This window comes from Mixophyes fleayi, chromosome 11 (genome assembly GCF_038048845.1).
Source record: "Mixophyes fleayi isolate aMixFle1 chromosome 11, aMixFle1.hap1, whole genome shotgun sequence".
NCBI classification, from domain to species: Eukaryota; Metazoa; Chordata; class Amphibia; order Anura; family Limnodynastidae; genus Mixophyes; species Mixophyes fleayi.
Window position 1 is genome coordinate 71,088,683 of NC_134412.1, and position 26,269 is coordinate 71,114,951.

The window sequence follows — 26,269 nt, forward strand, 5'->3', positions numbered from 1 at the left end:
CAGAATACTTTCTGAAAGGTGGATAAATCTGGAAAGTACATACATAACAGGCACTTTTTTTGATGAAATATATAGACAGGTTGAAATCAAGGGAGAAACCCAGCATGAATTCTGGTTATGTCCAGCAGATGGCAGCAGTGTGGTAGAAAGATTATCATCCCACTAAACCCATTGTCTCACTCACCTCTCTGATGTTGGATCCTGGGAGTTCAGTGGGTACTTGAGCTCTATCACATCTCCGTTTTTCTCCCGCAGAAGGCCGTGCTGCTCTGTATAATACTGCACCAGCTCAGCCAATGTGGCAAACGTCTCGCCACCGTACAAGTCATAGAAATCGCCCGTGTTTTGGATTTTGATGTGTGTGACTTCGTCATGTCTCCTGAAAAAATAAAAAACTGCAAGTTAGCAGATAAAGTAAGAGTTGGATGTGCTGGTAAACTTGCATGCATGTTACATACAGATGGAACAGAGTTTATTGCACTGAACAATTACACCTTATTCATTACTTATCAATTACGGATACAGAAACTATCAATTTCAGCAAATAAATGCAGTAAAAAGATAGGAATACCCTGCAGGCAAATGATTCTCTCCCCCCCCCCCCCCCCCCATATTACCAACCCAAGTACAGCCCCCACTTGGTAGGATCACAACATTCTACTTCAGAAACCCAGCAGCACCAGAGGAATGTCAAAGGCACCATAAAATTGGCGCCTTTGACAATAATGCTCACACTTCACAGCTTGGCACCCTGGAAAACTTTGAATGCCTTCAGCGCTAATGCAGATATATTGCCAACGTTGAATAGACAAAAATGCCAAGCCATGGCAGATAATTAATCAGCCTAATCAATACATTTTCTCTGAGCAACATGTTCATTCAAAGTTCCCCAAGCTTTCCGAGATCTGGGGAGTGACCGCTAGCCACAGAGGGGAGTTTCTTTAGGACGTATCTGTACGTATATACGACATTGACCAATGGGTATTTTATATTCGCATCAGTTCGCACAAGCTTAACAATTGCCGAGTGAGAGCTGCCATGATGTGTGTGTGTATGAGTTATAGAAGTATTAAAAGGCCAACAAACAACTTAAATGCCCTCTTTTGTAAAATGTTATCCTTTTCCCCTACACCCCTTAGTGTGCAGGGCTGAGAAACAGTTTCACCTCTTACACAATACCCCATCTCACAACCATCTTTCCTTTGGAGGGGATAGGTTTGTATAGCAGTGGAAGTTTGCAGAGGCTGAAGGGAGAAGTTGGGCGGGGTTACAGAAGGGGCATACTGATGTGCCTTGGTTTGCTGAGCAGAACGGATTTCATTTTTGTGTTTCAAGGTTATTGTAATAAGATAAAGGGACAGAGGACGCAGAGACACTTGCAGTTGCAGTTTGGTCCTATACTTTTAATGAAACAAAACATTCACCGACACAGCGCGCTATGTAATAAATTACATAACTTCTTTAAAGAAAAAAAAATGCCACCAATCGCCCAACTCCCTTCCAACCACGATCCTCAACAAGCCCTAGATAGCTTGGTTTGGTATTTACTATAACATTGAGCAATTATCAAGATTGTCCTGAAAATCCTAAAGAACAGGGAGCTTGTTATCAGACTACAAGACATGTTTGGTAGCTGTGATCTCTGCCACAGGGGAGATGTACAAAAAAAAAAAACAAAAAAAAAAAGTTGCATTTTCCCCAACCCCATTAAATTCAGCAATAGGTCATATCTCTCACTTGGAGATTGTGAAACATGCTGTTTGTAATGTATATTAACACCCTTAAGTGAGCAGAGCACCAACACAATGTAAACTTGTGCAAAGGTTTCACCAGAGTGCTATCGGAGAACTTCATCTAATATTACATGGCTATAATGCCAGCAGCCTATTCCCTAAACATCAGAGGTCCTAGAAAGGGGACCTTTTTGATCCGGCTATTTGGAAGGAGTTTGGAAGCTGGGGGGAGGGGGGGGGGTCTATAATTCAGGGGGGACAGCTCGTTTATTGGTGATAAAAAGACTGCACAGACAATGGCGCACTCTTCATTATAATACAATAAAGAGGAACTAAGATTTATCGCCTCCTAAATTCAATGAGACCTACGTAAAATTGTGAGGACTTCTAGAACAAGCCGGGATGAAATGAAATAGACATGAAGCCAGTATTCATCCAGCTCCCCACAAGCTACAGGTAGTGCACAACAATAATGTTCTATACGACATATTCAGCAGCCAGCTGACCCTCGGGAGTCAACTTTCCTACAAATAAATTATAAAAGTTTGTACATCTTATTTTCCCGAAGATTCTAGACGCTCACGAACAGCGTGACAGTCTGAATAGCTTTTGATCTATCTAAAAGACAAAGCTAGACTGAGAGAAAAGGTTTCTGTAGTGAATGGCATGACCTACCAGGAAGCTGCATAGCACACAGAGGCAGGATAATGTCCTACAACATGAATATTGTATGTGGTCACCTCTTCTATTCCACATTAGACAAACACAAAGGGGGAAAGAAATAGGGCAAGACACAATGATACACGTTAGTGGGGACCAAAAATGACTTCAATGGACAAAGCAACAGTGGTAAAATATAAAATAGGTGGGCAAACAAGTGTAGATCTCTTTAAAGAGAGACTCTGCTATGGAAATGTTTCAGGAAGGCATTATTTAAAGAATACTTTATCATTGCAATGTTGTTCTATAATAATGTATGGTGAGAATAATCAAAAACTGGGCATAAGATATATATGGGCAGCACAGTGGCTAAGTGGTTAGCACGGTGGCTCAGTGGTTAGCACTTCTGCCTGACAGCACTGGAGTCATGAGTTTGATTCCTGACCATGGCCTTATCTGTGTGGAGTTTATATGTTCTCCCTGTGTTTGCGTGAGTTTCCTCCCACACTCCAAAAACATACCAGTAGGTTAATTGGCTGCTATCAAATTGACCCTAGTGTGTGTGTGTGTGTGTGTGTGTGTGTGTGTGTGTGTGTGTGTGTGTGTGTGTGTGTGTGTGTGTGTTTTAGAGAATTTAGACTGTAAGCTCCAATGGGGCAGGGACTGATGTGAATGAGCTCTCTGTACAGCGCTGCGGAATTAGTCGCGCTATATAAATAAATGGTGATGACGATGATAAGTTTGTCAGATCTACCTAAGCAAATGGGAATCGATAATCACACAAACAATAAAAACTAAAAACAAGATATATATTACAGTGCTGGAAATGCCTAATACTTCAGCTGAACGTGAAGTTACATTTGAATAGAAAATACAATAAATAAATACACAGTATTATTTTTTATTCATGAGTTCAAATTATTCTATACAGAGAACCATTGTTATCAAATATGTATTTATCACATTGCCAGCTTTGAGCAAGAAATGTGAAATATAATCCCTTGCATAAAACTAGAAGATAGGGTCTAAAACAGGGGGAAGCTGCGGCAGTAAAAATGCTGGCATAATTCTTCTTTAGCTGCAATAGTGTAGATTAGTGGTTTCTGCATTGTTGATAGAAGAACACTATGTATGTGGTTATAGGGCAGCACGGTGGCTTAGTGGTTAGCACGTCTGCCTCACAGCACTGGGGGTCATGAGTTTGATTCCCGACCATGGCCTTATACGTGTGTGTGTGTGTGTGTGTGTGTGTGTGTGTGTGTGAATTTAGACTGTAAGCCCCAATGGGGCAGGGACTGATGTGAATGAGTTAGAAATTATCTTCTGAAGCCCAGTAAGGATCCCAGTGATTACCATGGGGTTTTGTGAGCACACTCGAATGTTTGCCAGGGGTGGGGGTCAGGGGCACAGGGCTAGAATACAGTGTAGTACCACAGTGTCTAGAACTCTGTACTTGGGAGAATCAGGAGTCCCTGGCTGATGCACTCCAGGGTAGGCTGTAGACAGGCCTGTCCAACCTGCGGCCCTCCAGATTTTGTGAAGTTTATACACACTACACAACGGAAACGCGATTGGAACGAAAATATTAAATGGTACGACCAACCAAATGAGGCGATAATCGTCCATTTGGGCAGACTTTCGACCATCTTGTCACTGCACACACTGACCTGACTTTTAAAGAGCGGTCGTATGTCGGCTGATTTAGCCGATTATTGGATGAAAACGGTGTAGTGTGTACCCAGCTTAAGGGGAATGATGACCACTTCAGAGATAAGGAAGTGGTGTAGTAAGAGTGGGATTGGTTAGTGTTAAAGCCAGTTAGGTAGATGGTGCTCACACTGAGAAGGGCAAGGCACCATCTACCTACCTGGCTTTAACACTAACCCTTTGTTGGGTAGAGCTTTCATAGATGTTTAGCTGCCAAATATACTGATAAAAGACATGTAGCAGGATGAAGTTATGGGAAAGGAGAATGTTATTAGGAGGAGCACAAAGAGGGACCGATAAGCATTTCTAGCAATGTCAGACATATAGGCAGGACAAGAGTATGAATTAGTAGGTTAGCTGAGAGTATTGCTTGAGATGATATTGGAAGCCAATGACAAGCAGATTGGAGCAGTAGATTGGAAATGGTGGGATGTATAGAGTGAATGAAAAATAACAGTTCTGAATGGATGAGAGACAAGTTTCGCAACAGAAGGCCAGTTAGTAATTAAAAAAGTGAAGGAGTGATAGGGTAAGGGCAAGCGTCGGGAGCTTAGTGGCTGCCTCCGGGAGAGAGGAAAGTCTTATGATATGGTGAAAGGTCAGGCTTCTGCTTGAATGTGTGGTATAAAGGAAACTCCATATAACAACGTCAGCGGTTCCTAGTAAATCTATATACTGCATTCTTAGGAGTATTGGTGCAGCCCACAAACCGGCTGTTTCTGTTGTATGCAAGCACAAAAAGCTAATTTATCAACAAAGAATCAGAGAAATGTGGCCCTCTCTGGGGAACAATCTATGTAGGTAAAATTAAAGTGGCCCGACTTACAAGACAGGCATATTTTGTCTTTAAATCATAATGTGACTGCTTTAAACTTTGTATCTGCAGGAAAAAATAGAAAGAAAAAAAAAGTACATACAGAATGAAATATTAATCTTTTTGTGGAGATCTGACCAAACCAGTTTGTGTTGTGCCTGAGGTTATATCTTTCACTGATTCATTTCAAATCAGACAAAACTCAAAGCACTGTTAAATAACTAGCATTTTTCAAGGTCACAATTGCACCCGGCATTATAAATACAGTGACATGCTCTTTCTTTATTTATATACCTAAACCAAAAGGTCTTTTAAAACTTTATTCCTCTACAATCTATAGCTTTCGCTGGCAGCATTTTTTATTGTTGTTCAGTCCATTATTTTATTAGCCAATGATATAGAGAGGGAGGCACTGGTGAATGGTAACATCTGCTATGTGCCCTGAGACAGATGGGCCCATATTCAGTTGTTGATGGGGTGGTCACCTCCTGCTGCAAATAAGAAAGCCTGTAGCCACAGAGTTAATCTGCCGCTTCTAAGACTTGTCATCTTATTGGTGTCTCAATTGCAACCATTGCAGGAATGTTGTTGGTTGAGGTACAGGTGTCTAAATTCCTCTCACAGTAAAATCACTTTCTTTATCCAAAGTACCTTCGTGATTTTCTAGACTACATAGAAGTGGATCAGTAGACTCACATGTCCATACGGGGGGCAGGAGAGAAATTAGCAGTGTCTATAGGCTGATCAATCCTATATAAAACAGTTTAGTTTTATTACCAGGACAGTACTCTTTGCTCCATCACAATAGATCTAACGAACAATACTTTTTTTCCAGTCAGACTACTGACACTCCTCCCAAATGACCAGAATAGGTTCACACAAAAGGCTCACAACCATTATTATTATTACCATTTATTTATATATAGCGCCACTAATTCCGCAGCGCTGTACAGAGAACTCACCCACATCAATCTCTGCCCCATTAGGGCTTACAGTCTAAAATTCCCTAACACACACACACACACACAGACCGAGAGGGCAATTTGATAGCAGCCAATAAACTTACCAGTATGTTTTTGGAGTGTGGGAGGAAACCAAAGCACCCAGAGGAAACCCACGCAAACACATGGAGACCATACAAACTCCACACAGATAAGGCCATGGTCAGGAATTGAACTCATGAACCCAGTGCTGTATGGTGGAAGTGCTAACCACTAACCCACTGTGCTGCCCATCACGAAACATCTCATGTCTGATATCATCTGGTATCCTTATCATACAGACTAGGGTCAATTTTGTTAGCAGCCAATAAACTTACCAGTATGTTTTTGGAGTGTGGGAGGAAACCAGAGCACCTGGAGGAAACCCACGCAAACACGGTGAGAACATACAAACTCCACACAGCTAAGGCTATGGTCGGGAATCCAACTCATGACCCCAGGGCTGTGAGGCAGAAGTGCTAACCACTGAGCCACCATGCTGCCCCCACCCCTCGGGGAAGTAAGGAGTTCTCATTAATGCTTAATCTTTTATTTAAAATCATTCCAAAATCATAATAAACTTGTTTGGGGTGGATTCTATAGCCTGGGCTCGGCCAGCTTTCCATAAAAAAAAAAAAAAAAAAAAAAGAGTCTCCTAACCATTATGGGAGAAGGACAAGGTTAACAAACCAGGAGATAGGATATAATCACCAAGAATCCCTATAGTCCACAAATCAAGGCTTGTAAAGTGTTACTTAACCAGTGCAGACTGACCGAGTTATGTCTGGCTAGCTGCCATTTTCTTTAGCACTTGGATATGTCCCTTAATATTAGGCAGAAGGCTGCCAGACGTGTCAGCTGGTGTTAGATATGGGTTTGCCAGACACATGTCAGCTGCTATTAGATCACCATTATAAATGCGCTAACACCACCTGGATCAGATATCCTCTGTGCTCCATAACTCTCAGACATTGCGTAAACTACACCTTCAACATTGTACAGTATATTCTGGGGTAGAATTCCGGGATTACAGTCACTGCATTACCTCGATAACAAGTCTATAATATATATTTATCCATCTATAGTTGTTACTTTGCAAGCAGGGCCCGCTTACCACTTTGTTCGTATTAATACCCAAGTCTTGTTTTAATACAGTGTTTGTAAAACGTTGTGTAATTTGTGTAATATGGGCTTTACAATTGTGGACAGAGATTATTTAATCATTCACATCGTCCCCTGCCCTAGTGGAGTTTACAATCTATATTCTCTATACAACGCAAGAGATTACCCTCCGTACCAAGTCGTCACTAAGCCAAATATAAATCATTATTCAAGTGATGATTATCAACCACTATTATACACTCAGGAGGTGCAGCCGCACATTGTAATTCAAATGTATCCAAAAAAAAAAAAAAAGAGATGCACTTTAGTGATCAAACTCTGTATAAATAAACATTATAATCTTTGTGACATTAATATTAAAACTTTAGAGCTTACAAATATTCTACTAGTTCATTTGCTAAGGAAATATTTTTTAAAATAAGTAGTGGGGAGTACAAAAATAACCTAAAATTAGCAATATTAAATTGCTATACTTCGTTAAGTTTAGGGAATTGTATAAATTCAGTATTATCCAGTATTGATTTCTGCGGGTAAATGTATCAAGCTGAGCGTTTTCCGGCGGGTTTGAAAAACCAATTAGATTCTAGCTATCATTTATTTAGTACATGCTACAAAATGACAGCTAGAATCCGATTGGTTGCTATAGGCAACATCTCCACTTTTCAAACCCGCCGGAAAACTCTCAGCTTGATCCATTTACCCCCTGGTCTTTATTTCACATAGAATCAACTTGTTCAAATATTAGTGACCTCCATCTGCAATGTAGGGGACATTGCTTTGAGTCTCTTAAAGGGTAAGTTATGTATTTCACTTGGGGATGTATCCTAAAAGTCCTCTGGTAAAGGTGAGTCTAAGGATTGTGAGCAGTCTCTGGATATAAAAAAAAAAATCATATATGTCTAATTCAATCTCAATAGATATGTTAATAGATTTGTTTTCCATAAGCTCTTTTAACCATTCACATACTGATAAGGTTCTGGGCTTCACCTGATCCACCCAAATATATTACAATTGTTGGGTTACTAAATAAGCGCTAGACCAACATACTGTTCAAATATACAATATAGGACTCCTTAGGATATAAGACTTAAATAAAATTAGGCAGGAGTTGAGTATTCTAGAAACTAGCTGCAGTGTATGAACTGGGTCATGAATGAATGAGAAGGGTAACGTTTGTATCTACTTGGTAATCCCTAGAGGAAGGTCTTTTGACTCTGCAATTATGAACGAATTACTTAGTAACCCAACAATTGTAATATATTTGGGTGGATCAGGTGATGCAAAGAACCTTAGCAATATAGTAATGGTTAAAAGAGCCAAGTCAATTTAATAGCAGCCAATTAACTAGTATGTTTTTGGAGTGTGGGAGGAAACCGGAGCACCCGGAATTGAACTCATGATCCCATGTGTGAGGCAGAAATGCTAATCACTAAACCGCCATGCTGCCCAACTATTTGGTAGTGAAAACTGAAGTATGACAAAATGATTAGAAAGAGAATTGCCATTGTTTTCATAGTTAAAACAGATTAACAATTCCTAGTACTTTTACTAACCTACAAGGCAATCAACAAAGTTGCACCAACATACATCTCCTCTCTTGTCTCAAAATATCTCCCAACTCGACACCTCCGTTCTGCACAAGATCTGCGTCTCTCATCCACACTTATTACACCCTCCCATTCCCGGTTACAGGACTTTTTTAGGGCAGCACCCACTCTATGGAATTCTCTCCCTCGCACAATAAGACTCTCCTCTGGTCTACAAACTTTCAAGCCTTCTCTGAAAACCCACCTCTTCAGACAAGCTTATAATATTCCTCAACCACCCTCTTAACCTCACTACATTACCCTATTACCACCAGTTACACAATTTCACACAAGTCAACTACCCCTTGACCAACATTGTTGTGTGACAGGATCATTTAGCTTAGGAGTCATTACCTTTGCAGTCTGGCTGGACCGAAATGCAAAATGTAGACTTAACCTCATGTGTCAAACTCCCATTGTCACATAGATTGTAAGCTTGTGAGGAGGGCATTCTCACCTCTTTGTCTGTTTTACCCAGTTTGTTTATTAGTTTACTATGTTTGTTCCCAATTGTAAAGCGCTACGGAATAGGTTGGCGCTATATAAATAAATGATGATGATCATAGTATTGGCATGTTCATGAACACAATAAGAAAATGATCACTGCTGATACAGGGATGTTAAGACGCAAGTGACTACCGAAATTTTCATGGGACAGTCTCCTACTTTGAACCTAACCATTTCAGTGGGATGACAGAACTTATTAGGCCTGGCTTCCAAAATCTAGCCTAGATTCCCTTTATAAGTGGCTTCTTGATCTATTACATGGGTTCATGAGGAGAACACAGCAAAGCAATGTGTGTAATATATGCATTTTATTGTTAAACTCAAACTACGGTAAATCTGTGAGTCATTGTGGTGTGGCTGATTATGGCTGTAAGCATACAAATGCTTATTTTAGTCCTACTTTACCATCTCCAGGAGATGTGGAGGCCAGATCGGAAAAGAGGAGGTGGGTAATTCACATCATCATGACTCTACCACTCAGTGTTTACGGTGGTGGGTGCAGCAGGAAAGCTCTCTCCAGTAGAACGGCCTGCTCTCTCAGCAGTCTAGGAGGTATCCCCCCCCCCTTATTTGGGAGTCTCCTGGACATTCTGAGAGAGTAGGCAACTATGATTTCAGTGGATCTGGTTGAGGTCTTGTTCACAGTTATTGCATTTTTACCCCAATTAACTTAGTGTGAACAATCCCTGAATGTTGAGGTAGAATTGGTTAGGCAGAGACTTCACAGAACTTTATAGGTGTCCCTAGGTGTACAATATACTTCATCTTGTCTCAGTAACTGCACTATGGAATGTTAAACACAATGTAATGCTTTTTACTTATTTTACCACTCAGTCATGTCACAATCAAATTAGTCTCCAATGCAGAAATCACAGTGGATGAGCTATTTACATAGGCGTCATTGCATTTTGGTCTACAGAAAAAGGTCTGCAGCTTGTATAACTTATTCAATAAAAAAGACACAATGTAAAATAAAATAATTCATCTGCAACTGATGTTCTGACAAAAAAAAAAAGAAGCAAAAACAACAACTTTATTTCTTTACTTCCTCAGTAGAATGAACAAACCAAGGTCTACTATTTATTTCTTCATTACTCAACACCATTCTCAGCATCTATCTCAGTAAACAGGTGGGTCTATGTGTCTATCTGCGTGCCCCATATACAGTATATATCCAAAAGGTCAGACGCAAGCAAAGGATAAGTAAGGTGTAATTAGTATAAAGCAGAAAAACAATTCAGAGAAAAGTATTGTATTCACTCTGTGTTGTGACCACAAATAGCTGAATACATATATCATAACAAGATAACCCGTGCATGATACTCATGCATTCTAGTCAAATCAAGCTACTTAAGGTGTTAAAAAGGTTCTTGTCATGCATTTGGGCCATAGCCCAGGCCTCAACCACCAACCACTCCCCACTGTCACCCCCGGCAACCACCAACCACTCCCCACTGGCACCCCCGGCAACCACCAACCACTCCCAACTGTCACTTCTCCTTCAAGAAATATATATATATATATATATATATATTTATTTATTTTTTTTAAATCTTTATAAACACTTTTAACAATTAACAAATTAAATTAACAAATTAAAAACATCTTAGTATACCAAATTTCAGCCCTTTCTGAATTTTTTTTCCACACACACTAAGAATTTAGTAGGTCAGTGTATAACTCCGCCCAGCAGGTGGCGCTGCAGCTTGGTTTTATTTTTCACACACACACAGACAGACAGACTAACACACGCCACTAGACATTTATATTATAGATTGTTGTGAAAAGTCTCAGAGAGTTAAATACTAACTTTGATCTGTGGCTAAGAACCCATGATAAAGCAACATAAGACTAAAGCATATATCTATGGTTTAATTGGTGTTTTGAAGGTGGAGGACTTGTGTTTTGGCAATAGGCAAGTGTAGAAAGTTCTTTACTATATATTTATGAACTCAACTATTTGTGGTCACAACAGATAGTGGGTACAGCACTTTGCTCTGAATTATTTTCTGCTTTATCCTAATTACAACTTAATTATCTTTGGTTGTGCCTGACCTTCCTTACTCGGATCTTGCTTTGGGATGAGACTCTCCCCAATATATAGGTCAATTGGCAGCATATCTCTAGTTCCCAAGGACAACTCTGACCCCTAAAACGTTTGAAATGTCCCATATGTGTGTCCCGCACGTGTGTGTGTGTGTGTGTGTGTGTGTGTGTGTGTGTGTGAGATCTCGTGAGGGGTGGGGTAGATGCCTAATTTTAGATAATCATCAATGTATATACAACCAGCAAATTCCGTAGTGCTTTACAATTCGGATGCTTTTTTAACATTATTTAGTAAACTACAAAAGTGTGATCACTTAATAGGTCTTTGAATTTTGCTAAATTGTGTTAAAAATGCATCTAAAGTTAGGGCTTTTTTAAGATCGAAACCCCTAAAGCTTTGGGGGCTAGGATGCCCTCAGCCAGTTACACCAAAACTTTGATCACTTGGAATACACTGATCATAGAAAAGAACAAACGACGGAGGGGGGGGGGGGGGGGGGGCACTCAGTCATGCGTAAAAAGTAACACACACACACACAGGCTATAACAAAGAAAGGGGGAAATTAGGCACATGCTCCGGTTTGGTATATATCATACTTACCAACTTCGTGAAGTGTGAGGACGTAAGGGGACGGGGTGCAACGCATTGCATCATTTTGGCCCCAACCCCAAATCAGCGGGGACAGAGCCGAAATGATGAGATTCACCGCGAATCACGTCATGGAGGGTCCCATGCAGTCCACTTCATAAGGAAGTGGGGACGATGCGGGAGAATTGCCCGCACTCCCGGGAGTCCTGGAGACCTACCCGGAATTTGGGCGTCTCCCAGGCATTCCTGGAGAGTCGGCAAGTATGGTATATCTCATAAAAAAAAAAAAAAGTGCATGAACAATGCAATAAAACAAAACACACACACACAAAAACCCAAAAAATAAAACAGTTAAATTTTTTTTAATTTTTTTTTTATATAAGAGTGAAACACACTCAGAGGGGAATCAGAGGGCAGCAGAGTGCAACATGTTCCATCTAAATCCTCCATACAAATATCACAACAAATGTCCTGAATGGAGGCAAGCTAGTGAAAGAGGCAGGGTCCCCAACAAAGTAGTGACGTGATGTTTCTTCACACTGATGTGGTGGTGATTGTGGTGTCACACGCACATCTGTATAAAATAGGGTTAAAACTTGGTATATAATGAAAGCATTGAATGAAATGGCACACAGAATTTGATGAGTGTGTGCTACTCAGCATTCTAAAACGTAAGCAGTGAAGTTAACTTTTTGCAGGATGTTATTATTTTGTGGTATGTGAGGCAGGCAAAGATGGCTTCTCAGAGGGAGTTTGGTTTACCTCAGAATGCCATTAGGTCTGAGCAGTACAAGGTGCGATTCATCTAGTTCCGTTTGTTTAAAAGTAGATTTCCTACTTTAGGTTTATTTATTTTTGTGTTCTTCTATCACATTTCAGAACTGAAATCAAAGAAAAATGTCTCTCAGTGGCACTCAAGTCAAAATACATGTCACGCTAGTTTCCTGTAGTCACCCAGTGCTTCAATACAAGAAACCTATATTTAACTTGATTCCAAGAATACAGAAACATAGGACATTTAATAAGTCAAAATATGAAGCAGATCCTATTTATAAACCGCATTTACACGCCTTTATCAATGATCCACACACAATATATGTACATTATTTACTGAAATTCAAAAAGATGCCACCAGCGGTCTCTTTATATTATTAAAATGGGGTAAACATAATAATAGAATTTAGAGGTAGATTTATCATAGGGTGATTGGGCTCTTTTGCTATAAATAGGAGATTTTTTGCCAGCGATAAACATGGCGCTGCCAGTTCCACGCATGCGCCAAGTCCACAGGAGGAAGCAGCATGCACTGTGGCTGGTTACCAGCGATGGCTCCCTGCAACAGTCACAGTCCGATTGTTGTCACCTGGCGATACATGTTCCTCCTGCAGGCTGTACAAGAGGCAGATCATGGGGGTGAACATATGGGAACAGGAAACGAAGTTTACCGCAGTTAGATTACACCGTAGAAAGGCGCATGTACTGGTAACCAATCAGAGTGCAGGCTTCTTCCTGCTGGTACCTATGACAGCAGCTACAGACAGGACAGACGAGGTGGAGGTGTGTTATAAGGCACAGACTGTATACAGACAGAGGAGGTACTTTATAACAAGAGTTATGTTGTATAACATTCGTATACAGCCTTCTGCCAGTACAGAGTGAGTGCCCTATAACATACCTCCTCTAGGTCTGTATTGGGGGCCCCACTGACAACAGAGGCATGCTCAACGGGAATGTGACACACCCAAATTGGGTGTGGCCAGTAATGCAATCGGACCAGAACGAAACCCTGGAGCATTTTAGGTTGCCAGGTTAGAGTAAGGATAAGTAATAGCTCAAAACAGCTGCATAACGATTCTCAGACCGGTCCAACTAATCTGTTCTAAAATGTGAACGCTCGCTTAGATTTTGGATTAAAAATTAAAATTAAGCCAAATTATAAAAAAAGTTGATTGAACTAAATCTGATACATTTCAGTGTTTTTTAGTTGCAAAGTTGTACCTTGAAAGGTGAATAATGAACACAGTTGTGGTTGAGGTTTATTTAAAATTAAAAAAAAAATAATTTAAAATATTTAGTGTTTAAAAAAAAATTAAAAACACTAATTTTAACAGAAACTGTGAACCTCAAACACAAACATGAGCTGCAAATTTAGATCCACATCAAAGATTCAAGTTTGTAGACGAATGTATCGCATATAAGTTAATAGCGATCCAACTGGTGAAATCAATCGCATTTCATAGTAGTTCTAAAATTTCAAGTGTGTATAATATTAAGGAATAGCTGCCAAATCTTACTTCGTTATTTAGTATTGAAAAAGTAACCTATTAGACCAAATAGCGACAGAGCAACAAATATTGAAAACATAATTTTTGTTGGTAAACAATTGTTTGACTTCTGGAAGCAAACCACGCATTAACACAACACAACGACAATGCAACAAATCTTATTTTCTAAACATAATTTTTGGTCTATTTACCAAATAATTGGCCCATATATAAAAACTGCTACACATTACAAATCGGACCCTGCTTGTATCTAATAAGTAAAAAAGCAGAAACTTAAAAGTGAAGAAGAAAAAACACATTTTGTTGAGAAGGCCCTGTCTGTTCCTGCCATAGGTGGGATATGTAAAAACATTATAATCACAATTTCTGAGCGTGTAGGAAAAAAAGTATAGCTCAAAATTAAACGTACACGCCTCTACTTCAATTAAACCACATATGAGCATCATTTTCCAGAACCACTCACTATTTTCCCATCGCAATAATCTTACCTTTGTGACGAAGCACTGCAACATGCACCGTCCTTCATACATGGATCCCGATTTTAGGCAAACATAACACCATTTATTTTTATTTTTTTTACAATTAGCTCTTTCCCAATTGAAGCAAATATACTGAAAAACCCCCAATCATCACACACCAAGGGGTATATTTACTAAACTGTGGGTCCGAAAAAGTGGAGATGTTGCCTATAGCAACCAGACTCTAGCTGTCATTTTGCAGAATGTACTAAATAAATGATAACTAGAATCTGATTGGTTGCTATAGGCAACATCCCCACTTTTTCAAACCCGCAGCTTAGTAAATCTAGCCCCAAATGGCAGTAACAAACCTGCTCACCTTATTCCTGTAATGACCAAGATGTGTTTATGCGGCTTGTGGTCATCCTGCCAATGTGTTTTTTTTTACTCTAACCAATGTTAAAAAAAACACTATTTAACTTTTAATATTATTCAATGCAGAAACTAATTCTGTATTTTGTGTTGTTTCATAAATCTCTGAAGAATTATGCTGTGGGGCATACTTCAGAACATGGTGTAACGCCCAATCAGATGTTTGATTTAGTTTCCTAAGCTGCACTAATAATGACAGCTAGAATCTGATTGGTTGCTATCAGTTACAGCACATTTCCGCACATTGCACCAAGCCCTAGTGTAAATGAAGCGTTATTACAATTTCGGCCTCCTGTTGAACTACATCGTTATCGCTCACAGGATGACAGATATTTTTTGGGCGATTTTTTCAATGTCATTTAACATTTTCCGGTCCAACAACATACACATACTTATATGAAATATAACTTTAAAAAGGCATTTCTGGACTACATCTCATATTCCTGCTAACAGGATACAGGAGGAGTTCTAATACATTATAAAGATGGGCGCTACCACCGTTTAAAATAAATAATGGTAATTACAACAGGGTATTTTTGGTCTTAAGTCCCAGTCGTCTAGACATATAGGTACTTATTAAATTATTTCAAAACTGTATTGTCATGTTATGTGGATATGACCGGTCCACATTAACTCTTTCACCCTTGGGGAAAAGCCCACAGATGGCATGCAATAAGATGTTTGTACCGTATTATTAAAAACATATAAATATATTTATATTACAAATAATAATAATAATAATAATAATAATAATAATAATAATAACAACTTATTTCAGTGCATGTTACTAAGGGCTGAGCTATTTTGGTGGTTCCACTGCCCATTTGCTCAGCAGCTAACCCATAGCAATAGTCAGAGGACATTGCGGTACAGGCTTTCCCCCACCACCCCTGAGTTCATTGCTCCGGATGGCATTGCCAGAGGGTTTTGGCATGAAGAGAATCTCTCTTTGTGCCCAGACAAAAGCTGCGATTGTAGAGGACTCCGACATATGCAGACAGTTGCTTTAGTGATGAAGAGGTTAAGGGCACAAAGGGGAAAATGGCAACACAGGGGAAGCTTTGTGTGATGTCTGGATTTAGAAGCAGCAAAGATGGATTATAAGTGGTACATGCATATTACAAGTCTTAGAAACAGAAGACGTTCTCATTGGCTGTCACTTTTGGAAACTCAAGGTTTTATTCTTATGCCTAACAAAAGACTCCAACCCCAATTTCTCCTACATGTCCTGTTGTACTGTGTATATATCAATTACGTTGTGCACCGTGTCATGAAACCAACACAAGCGGTGTAGTGACTAATGATCGAGTACACGCAGATGGAATTATAAGATGCTTTAGGTATTTTATCCCTAAATCTATGTCATTTCCTCTGCTATTCCTCAAAAGGGAGAGAGTCCTATCTTCTTAAATAAACCATATAGAAAACTAAATTGCCATTGTGACGGGTAACAGAAGGGACTTTAAAGGACATGTGCACCCTAAAAGGACATTTTCCGTCACCAGGCTCCCACTTCAATAACTAGAAGAACTCTGGGGTTCCCATGCCAGGAATTCTCAGTTTGGAGCAATGACCTACAGATTAATTTTTCAAAGTCTACTCATTGTCTATACACAGAGGAGGCTTCTATTTTGTGGGTTGCACCAATAATCATGAGAATGCAGCCTATCAATGCAGTAGTAACCGGTGACCATGTCACTGATTGGTCAGTGGTTGGGTGTGTATTGTATACAGTGCAGAGGCATCTGCACCAGGTCTTACCATCCCGACAGTCAGAATTTAAAAGTCTCACTTGTCAGAATGAATGTACCGTCTCCAAACTCTTGAATTTAGGTACCCCCCCCCCCCCCCCCCCCCGACAACCAAAGAAAAAAAAGAAATTACTGCCCCCAGTGAATCACCACTTCTGTCACGTGACTGAAAAACTAGGTCAAAAATGTATTTATTGTATGTTAAATTAAACCATAACTATACAGGGAAGCACCTAATCTGTTTTAACAATTCACCAATATACATCTCACAATTCATGTACCAAACCTCTTATATTCCGGTCCTACATTCTGTCAGAAGTAGCCAGTCTGTCACCTTTAATCAGATCACATTACTTACTTTATGGTACAACCAAACCATAGACGGAACAAATGAGCTGTGGGCCCCGATGCCTGCACCTGCCCCACCAATGGTACTTCTACCACTGAACCAAACCTAAGCTTAAGGACCAAGTCCAAAGATTGGTTAATTATATATGGATAACCCCACCCTTTCAAGCACCTGCTATAAACCTAAATTAATACCTAAATTGATTGAGCAACTTTCACATCTGTATTGCTAATTATATACTAAGCCAGTTCTGTCTATTAATTCCTCACAATGGGACTTTTAACAGCTTTTTTTCAGTGACTGCTGGTGAGACACATGGAACGATTCAGAAACCAGATTAAAAAAAAACCAAAAAAAAAACCAAAAAAAAAACCAAAAAACCAAACCACAGATGAAGGTCACTATAGCAAACTGTAATATCACCGTTACAAACTTATTTTGCAATGGCCAGTGGTCATCTAAATTGTCGTAGGAGGCATAAGCCTCAAACAAAACAATGATGTAACAGAAAATGGGTTTTGAGTTTCCTGTACAAAATTACATATCCCACCAACTTTCCCACTGAAAATATAAAAACTATTCGGTGGTGAGAAGGTTCTATTACATTTTTGCAGATCTCTCGCCTGTCCAGATACTCAGGTGACAAGTAAGCTGTGACAGGAAAGGGGTGTGGTCTTACTAGAAACTGTTTTTTTGGGCGAGTCAGGTATGCGACAAGTTTATTTTGTTTTTCCAAATAACTTATGTTGTAAGGTATGTGGTTTTTTGCCTGAAACTTTAGTGTAATGGAATGATGTCGAAATTTGTATAGTGTACAAAAGAATCATTTCAGTGTACTGTTTTTATTTCCCCCCTCAACTTGGATTGTGGAACTTGGTGCTTATCTTGGTTGTGACAGTCATTGTGATGTCCTCAGTTACAGCAGTCTCCAGTCTCATTGCTCATTCAGGAACCTACAGAGCTCTATTACAATTCTTGGATCTGCCCAGTAACTGCTCTGCACTACATTTTGCAGGTCTGGCTTAATATTTATGGTGGAAACAGTATGAAAGAAAAAAAAAAAAAAAAAAAAAAAGTCTCCTTAAGTCCAACCTTACTGTCACTTTAGGGCCACCTCCCTACATTAATAACTTTTTAATTTTTATCCTAAAATATGCTTTGGTTTAGCCTCCTTTTATGTTTACATACATCACAAGAATGTGGGAATATGGAGAGTGTCTTTAGTACTAGGCACTTTGTATGTTTGCATGTGTTTGTCATGTTGGTCGAAGTGTTCTAGAAATACTGTCACGCCTGAGGATCTGTCTGTACCCAGACTGGGTTGTGTCTCTGGAGCTGGACTGGTGACTACGTGGACAAAGCTGGGTGGCCTGATAATGTTCCTCTGCATGTAGAGAATGGACTGGTGCAGACGGTGATTACACTAGCAGGGGAGAGCAAACCGGAACTGGATTGATGGACCGGATTGTAACCGAAATGGAACCAGAATGCAGACTGCACTGTCAGAGCTGGATTAATAGCAAGACTGCAAACTGCTGGGAACCAGGTTGGTGTCTGAAATACAACATTGCACTGGCAACAGGTAAGGGCTCCAGGAAGTCCTTTTATAGTTGTTGTTGATTCCTGATTGGAGACTGCAATCAGCTGGGCAGAAGCAGCACTCTGAGTTGCTGAGATAGATCAGGTGACTATATTCAAGATGGTAGCTCCCATGGACTGGTTTTGGAGGGAATCTGAAATGGAGGCTGTTATCACCTGATTGGCTAAGAGGAATCGAGTGGCTGAATCAAAGATGGCCACGCCCATATTCTGACTCTGGAGGGATCTCTGGAGTACAGATAGACTGGGCGGCGGCATATTACAGAGAGGTCTGAAACCAGCAGAGCCTGAGGACTGCAGGGGCAACTTGGAAAGATATCGACGAGGTAAGTGACAGAACCCGAGAGTCTGGTTGGTGTGTGACAAATGCATTTTCCTGTATAAAGGGTACCTAGATACTGCAGAACAAATCTCATTTAAAGAAAAGACTGAGTACTGGTTTCTACGGCCCAGTCTTCTGAAAGAGGAAAGTGCTTGCCATCAGTTGAATTTCGTTTAAATATTTATGCATCGCAAAGTGGAATAACATTGTTGCATGCAAGTGTATAACTAGCAAAATTTCTACCCATACTTGGTACAGAACTCTCAAATTTACCCAACTCTTCCACCGGAACATATTTTGCATTAATTGTGTCTGTTGTGTAAAAACAGGCACAAATTGCATATGAACTGCAACATTGCTCATTTCTGCATTTTCATAAATTATTCTCATGGTCTAATTACTTTATATTCACTAGTGGGCAGCAGCTGTGACTTGGTTAATGGGTGGATGCTCTTTCACACAACAAACTACAATCAGTCCGATAGGTTAGTGCCATCATTAGAAAATCTCCAGGTCATTATGCCTGGTGAGTACTAGATGACGGTTAAATGTACGTGTATGTAGAAAATTTAAAGAGGGTGATGGCTGGATCTGTCTCATGCGAAAATACTCTTTTGAACAAAGGAGACAATACAGAATTGCATCAGCCGTGGAACAATCAGATCCAACCAATAAACATTAAAAAGTTGTGTGAGGTGGTGACTATAGGGAGATATATACTGAGCGTTACCATGTTTATTAGGTTGGGAACATACAGGTTGAAGCAAATGAAAAAGTAGATAAACACAAGTACTGGATGTTAGATGACAGGATAGCCAGAGAGAGCTAAGGACTTCGGTAACTGGTCTGGTGAGATGATCAGCAGGCAGAGAAAGACTGAGTGTCCAGGTTAAGCAGAGAACTTTGGAGCTGGGACACAGGTGGTGTAACGGTCTGCAGCCAGGCGTACACAGAGGTCCGCCTGACAGCTGGAACAGAGAAAGTGTAGCGGTCTGCAGGCAGGAGTACACGGGGGCTGGTAAGCTGACAGCCAGAAGACTAGATCAGAGGAGGTGTAATGGTCAGCGGGCAGGTATACATAGAGGTCCGGGTATGCTAGGAAGCAAGGAGACCGGAACAGCAGAGGTAACGGTGGAAGGAACAGACAAGAGGTGGGTCAATCAAGCCAGGGGTCAGAAATTCCACAATGATGCAAGGGAGAAAGCAGGAGAGAAGTCAAAATAAATCCAGGGTCTGGATCATAAGATGAGATGCAAACAGAAGGAGAAGCAGGAGTCTATAGCAGGAAGTTTGTCGTAAGCAATACACAGGAGTATACAGAAGAACCAGCAGCAGCTAAGATTGCATGGAAAGGCAGTCTCTTAAAGGCCAGCCACAGGTGAATAGCACCTTGGAGTAAGGAGCTTAAGTCCTGCAGGTAGGAGCATAGTCCTGTACAACAGCAGCCCCTTTGGTGGTACAGAAATACTGCAGGCCAGATTCCTATAAAGTCCTAACATAGTCCATTGCAGGCTAGAGCTACTGAATAGCAAAGCAGCATCCGCATAGAGCCGTGTTTCTCAACTCCAGTCCTCACACCTTCCCAACAGCTCACATTTTGAGGATTTCTGTCTGTAAATACAGGTGGGATAATTACTGATCCAGCCAAATAGATTAACTCACCTGTGTATGATTAAAAAAAATCCTGAAAACATGACCTGTTGGAGGTGCGAGGACTGGAGTTGAGAAACACTGCCACAGAGGGTGATGCAGTGCAGTCGGAGGCAGATTATAACACTAACAACAACATGATTCATACATGAAAAATGTATGTCTTAGTTTTAAAAATGTAAAATTTAACCCTGACTTTCAGGATCACCTTTGTGTGATTGGGTGTTCCCTCCCACAGACAGTAAAAAACACATAACCCACAGTTATTATTCAATGATTAAACTGCTGATAACCCACAATTTATAGTTAACGACGGAAAAGCTGCTAGGCTCAAAAAGATGTGAGCACAAAAGATAAAGAACAGAGTTGAGAATGGTCATATGGTCCTACAGCTACCGTTAGTCATACCTAGAGCTGCCCAAAAGCTCTATTTCCATTCTGTATGAAGTACAGAATACTGAAAGCCCATCAGATTTGTGATGACTCAAATTTCTGTACAACACCCCCACACCTTATTCCCTGTATCAGAATGATGCAAGGCTTCTTAAGTGAACCACCGTACAGCAAGCACAGCAGGGACGTATCCAAGCAAAGGATTCATTGATAGGACCAGAGAACTTAGGTCTTCAATGGTGACTACACGACAGACATCAAGCATGGAAATGACACATGCTGGGTATGAGTCATTAAGGCATGCAAAACAAAATGTAAATTGCATTCTTTTGAAAATGCACTTAATTCAGCCACAAACACGTCCGTATTCAACAAGGAGTGGATCTGAAGAAACGTCTCTTGTTGAATACGGATCTAGATACGCTTTGCTCTGACAGACAATGCAGAATACGTCCAATACATATGTGGAATATAAAGTCCCAGTAGAATGCACAGAAAAATATTCAATTATTGTCACCTGTTAATAATTTGGTCATGAATGATAAAGCAAAAAGTACTTTTATTCTTTCCCAATTAAACACATTTATTAGGATGTTATTAATGTCTACTGTACATAATACATTTTTACAGTAGCTGCTGATTGCAAACACATGTTCTAGCATGTATACACGGCCGTTATCACTACCACTCGGCACTTACACCTGTGCTGTAGCTGGTGCAAGTGATCGGAATAAAAAACATGTACTTATGAGATGCCCAAAGCTTGACTACGACAATGCTGCGTGTGCTCGAACTTGGCACAACCCTTATTGTACAAGGATTACATGCATAAAGCCCATTCCCCCCCGTTCCACCCCTTAAAACATATGCTCTCGCGAGGGTCCTTTACTCTTGAAAATAAGTTGGATATTCTTGTATGTCTGGTTCTGATTTTTCTCATAATACGTCATGTATCGGCATTTACGTTCCTTTATGAATCAGGCCCGCTGTGTCCATGTACCATTCAACATTCACTATGAACAGGTGAGGATTCACAACACTAGCTTCAGATGACAGCGGTCAGAAAACAATTCACAGTGACCGTTACATATCCCTTCTTAGTTTCTGTAATCAGCACTCTGCAGAGCAAAAGGTGACTAACCAGGTTGCAGTTCTTAGCAATCAGCCCTTCAGTAAAAAGGTCAAATCAAATCAGAACATTTCTCACCTGTTTGTAGCCTTTATAAAGTACTTGGTCCTACCACACCTTTTACAGGAGCAGAGTTTTGTTTTGGATTTCTCCAATTGTGCTTTGTAGAAGACTTGTTTTGTTGGACTGTACATCACGATTCTACTTCTCCAAACTTTCAACCTCGGCTTTGACCATCACTATTCTAACTTCCATAATCCTTTGACTTCAGTTTGTACCTCACAACCAGTTCTCTAAAGACAACTCCGGTTGGCTGGAAGTGGTGTCTCTGATAGGTACCCCAGCCAAATGGTTCCTGGGAGCAGCCAGCAGTGACAGAACATTTATACCATTACCAAATATACTACATGGTATGTGGACTGCCCACAGAGACAGAGGGCTGAAGCATGAAGTGCAGAATAGTCAGTCCTTGGTTGCAACACGCACCACAGAGTTCCAAACTGCCTCTGGAAGCAATGCCAGCACAAGAACTGTTGATCGGGAGCGTCAAGGATTCCGTTTCCATGGGCGAGCGACCACACACAAGCCATCGATCACCATGAGCAATGCCAAACATTGACTGCAGTGGTGTAAAGCGCACTGCACCCCAGGACTCAGATTCGTCACTCCAGAGAACGCGTTTCCACTGTTCACCATCTGCCAGTATGATGGACAAATCTGGGCTTGATCTTGCATCCACCCAGCATGCACACTACTAACTGTAAAGTCTAGTGGAGGAGGAATAATGGTAGGGTGGTTGTTCATGGTTTGGCTTGGGCCCATTAGTTCCAGTGAAGGGAAATTTGAATCCAACAGTTTGGGGAAGGCACTATCCTGTTTCAGCATGAAAATGGTCCCATAAGCAAAGCAAGGTCCATCAAAAAGTGGTTTCCAGAGCTTGGAGTGGAAGAACTTGACAGGCCTGCATAGAGTCCTGACCTCAACCCCATCGAACACCTTTGGGATGAATCAGAACGGCGACTGTGAGCCAGGTCTCATCGCCCAAAATCAATGCCCAACCTAACTAATACTACTGTGGTTGAATATATGTAAATCTCTGTAGCCATATACCAAAATCTAATAAAGCCTTCCTAGAAGAGGGGAAACTGCTACAACAAGAAAGGGGAATAAACGCCATTATTGATGCCCATTACTTTGATAGTCACATATGGATTGACGTGCGGGTGTCCACATACTTCTGGCTATGTAGAGTATAATTTTTCTGTTCTCTATAGTGAACAATGATCCATATTCTATATATGTCAAAAGGATCTTAAATCACATGGGGGAAAATAAATAAAACATCATCAGTGTTTGTGGATAGAAAAGTTGCTTAGATATAGGCAAATTATTTTAATCAGTTAATTTTGTTTCCTTCCTTCCTCTATGGCAGACCTTACAATAAGTGGTCCCAAGCAGTATTACTTCCTTTAGATTTACACCATAGAATAAATCTTACAGATACTTTGACATAATGTTGGAAGTCAGAAAACAATTATTTTGCTATTTTTAATCGCCATATCAGAAATTTCTTTGTGCTTGAACAATGACCCCTCAATATCCATCCCCTCGATGAGGATGTCCAGCTTTGGGTGATAAATCTGTCCCAGACTCAAAGAAGCTGGTCAAAGTGGTAGAGGCAAAGGCTTTTCAAGGAGTATTTCCTATGCCACTGTACTCCATGGGCAGCAAGGCTAAAATGGAAGGACTGTTATAACCTCTGCTGTTTCTCTCCTGGTTTTCCCGCAAAGTCCTGCTCTGGAGTCCCTGAATGAGAGTAAAATCGATCTCACTTTATGTTCTGTCCAAACTTGTTGGGCAATAATTGAAACACTTCTTCATGCAACGCCCATTCTCCTGGGTTCAACTGATAACTCTTCAGACAATCCAAAACTCTGTTGTTCTTGTCTGCTACGTGAAGTGCTGAAAGGGATATCAGATATTCTCTACCCAGCACATAATAGTCAATAATTATTGCATCGTGCACCTGCTCCTTGTGCCAGTTTATGAAAGACAGTACTGTGTGGTTGCCGAAAAAGATTTTGAGGTGTTTGTAAAATAAAGAAACTGAAAGTGTCGAATCATCACCACACTGCTCTAAGCTGCCTATAATTCTGAAGCCATGTGCTCTGCATCATCTCTGTAGGTTGATGAGCACTATTCTGGGGCTGGAGTAGGTTGTTCGCACCATCCATTCTGGTTCTGAAACAGTAACTCCTTGAATCTCCCCAGAATGGGGTTTAATTACAAGTAATGTAGCATTCTGGTGTTTTTGGTGAGCTTGATACACTGGTCCAGAGACTTCAGCCCAACTAATTGAGCAGATCCAGCTGAAGGTCCAGTTGAAGGTTTCTTACCTTGCCCATGGAAGGATGTTGCCTAAGAGTCTGAAAAAAACCCTCATGGAAAGCTGATGTTTTGCCTGCTGTTGGATTTTGGACTGTCTCTCTCCTCTGACAGTGACTGTCTCATGCAGTCTCTATCTGTACTCACAGGAATTGCAGTTCATTAAGGAGGCACAATGTGACTTTTTGTTAAATTTATGACCCAACCGCGTTTCTTTAGGAAAGATAACATGTACCATCCTGACTTGGGGTGATGTACCACGATTCCCTGTCACTAGAAAATGACCTAGATAGGGCCAAACTGAAATCCCTCGATTTCTGAGACTCACCATAAATACCCTACTTTGTTGAATGTCCTCTGTGATATGGTTAAAATGAATGGAGGGCAAAAACTGGACATGGTACCCCAGAATGAAGATATTTAGGAAACGATGATGCCGAGCTGCCACTGGGATGTGGAGAGAAGCATCCGGTAAGTCTGTGGATATGAGAAAATCTTCTCCCTCCATCTCATGAAGAAGAGTTTATTGATTCCATATGGAAAAGATTTGTCCGCACAAACTGGTTTAGCCTTCTTAGGTCGAGGAAAGTTCAACACAAAAACTCCTGTTTCTGTGAGGACTCCCTTTTCCATCAGTATCTGTAAAATATTTCCAGTAGCCCTGGGGAAGCTGGGCTCATGGATTTTTTAAAAATATCTCTCCTGGGTATATCTCAAAATTCTACTTTGTGTTCTCTGTCATCAATGTTCCATATTCAGCGAATCTGAGTGCTGAGTTTTCAAATCACCACATAACATAATTCAAGATCCTAACGTCCACCAGACTCACTGGAGTTTGTGCCATCCCCTAGTCATTGGGAATTAGTCATCAGTCTTGTGTTCCCATTGCCTTATTAATGCGTTTACATAGTAATTCTACTACTTCTATATTAAACAATCTGCAATCTTATCTGATCTCACCTTCTTCACCATCAGATCCCTCTTTTACCCCGAATGAATCTAAAGATTCTGGAGTAGATGATTCTCCTATATCCTCTAGATCCCTATACATTTAAGATCTGCCTCTCTTTAACTCTTGGAGTGCATACAAGTCTTACTTTGTCACAAAAGATTTCGGCATCCAGTTCACAAATTCCTTTAAACTGCTCGTGAGGCTGCACTGGAATACCCCAGATTGAGGAATACAGTCACTGCACAGAGCTCCTTTAAAGGTCTTAGCTAGTTCCTTATCACATGCTGTAATCCTCTTCTTTTCTCTTACAAACTCAGGATGGGTACTAACAAAACAAAGACACTACTAATGAACTAATCTTGAGATAGCACCCTTGACTAAGGACTTACCTAAAATCAGTGCACTCCAGTTTATTTGGGATAGGTTCTAATTACATAGTTACCGGCTGTGCCGCACTGCTATACACAAAACAGGCCTCCACTGCTGTTTGCTGTCCACTTTCCCTTCAAATACATGCACAATCTGAACAGGAAGTGACATCGTTGCCACGACCATCATGCACGGTGTGAAACAGTGTTTGACTAACCCACGCTTGCTGCCTATGACCATTAGTGGCAGCCAGGGAGCCACCCCTGTCCACGTCTAGCATTCCCCAGGGTGCAAGACCGGTGCTCTTACGTTTTCAGGTAAGCTTGAATCATAAAAAAAAAAATATATAAATAAAAAAATAATAATGACCTCTACACCTATGGGAAGGAGAAGTCACACAATATACACTCTGGCGGTGATTTCCTTTCACTGTCTCTGCTCAGCTGATCAA

The 26,269-nt window shown here is 40.6% G+C and overlaps 2 protein-coding genes across 2 annotated transcripts in view; both read right to left on the minus strand.

Annotated features, from left to right (window-relative positions):
- The window catches only part of LOC142107896 (tyrosine-protein phosphatase non-receptor type 11-like), a 95,466-nt gene that overhangs the window by 20,772 nt on the left and 48,425 nt on the right, over positions 1–26,269 (minus strand). Inside the window, exon 3 of the mRNA XM_075191550.1 lies at positions 185–379. Coding sequence (XP_075047651.1) covers positions 185–379 — 195 coding nt within the window. The remainder of the gene's footprint in view (positions 1–184; positions 380–26,269) is intronic.
- Positions 1–26,269, minus strand: part of AGRN (agrin) — a 434,643-nt gene that overhangs the window by 135 nt on the left and 408,239 nt on the right. The gene's annotated exons all lie outside the window — the stretch shown is intronic.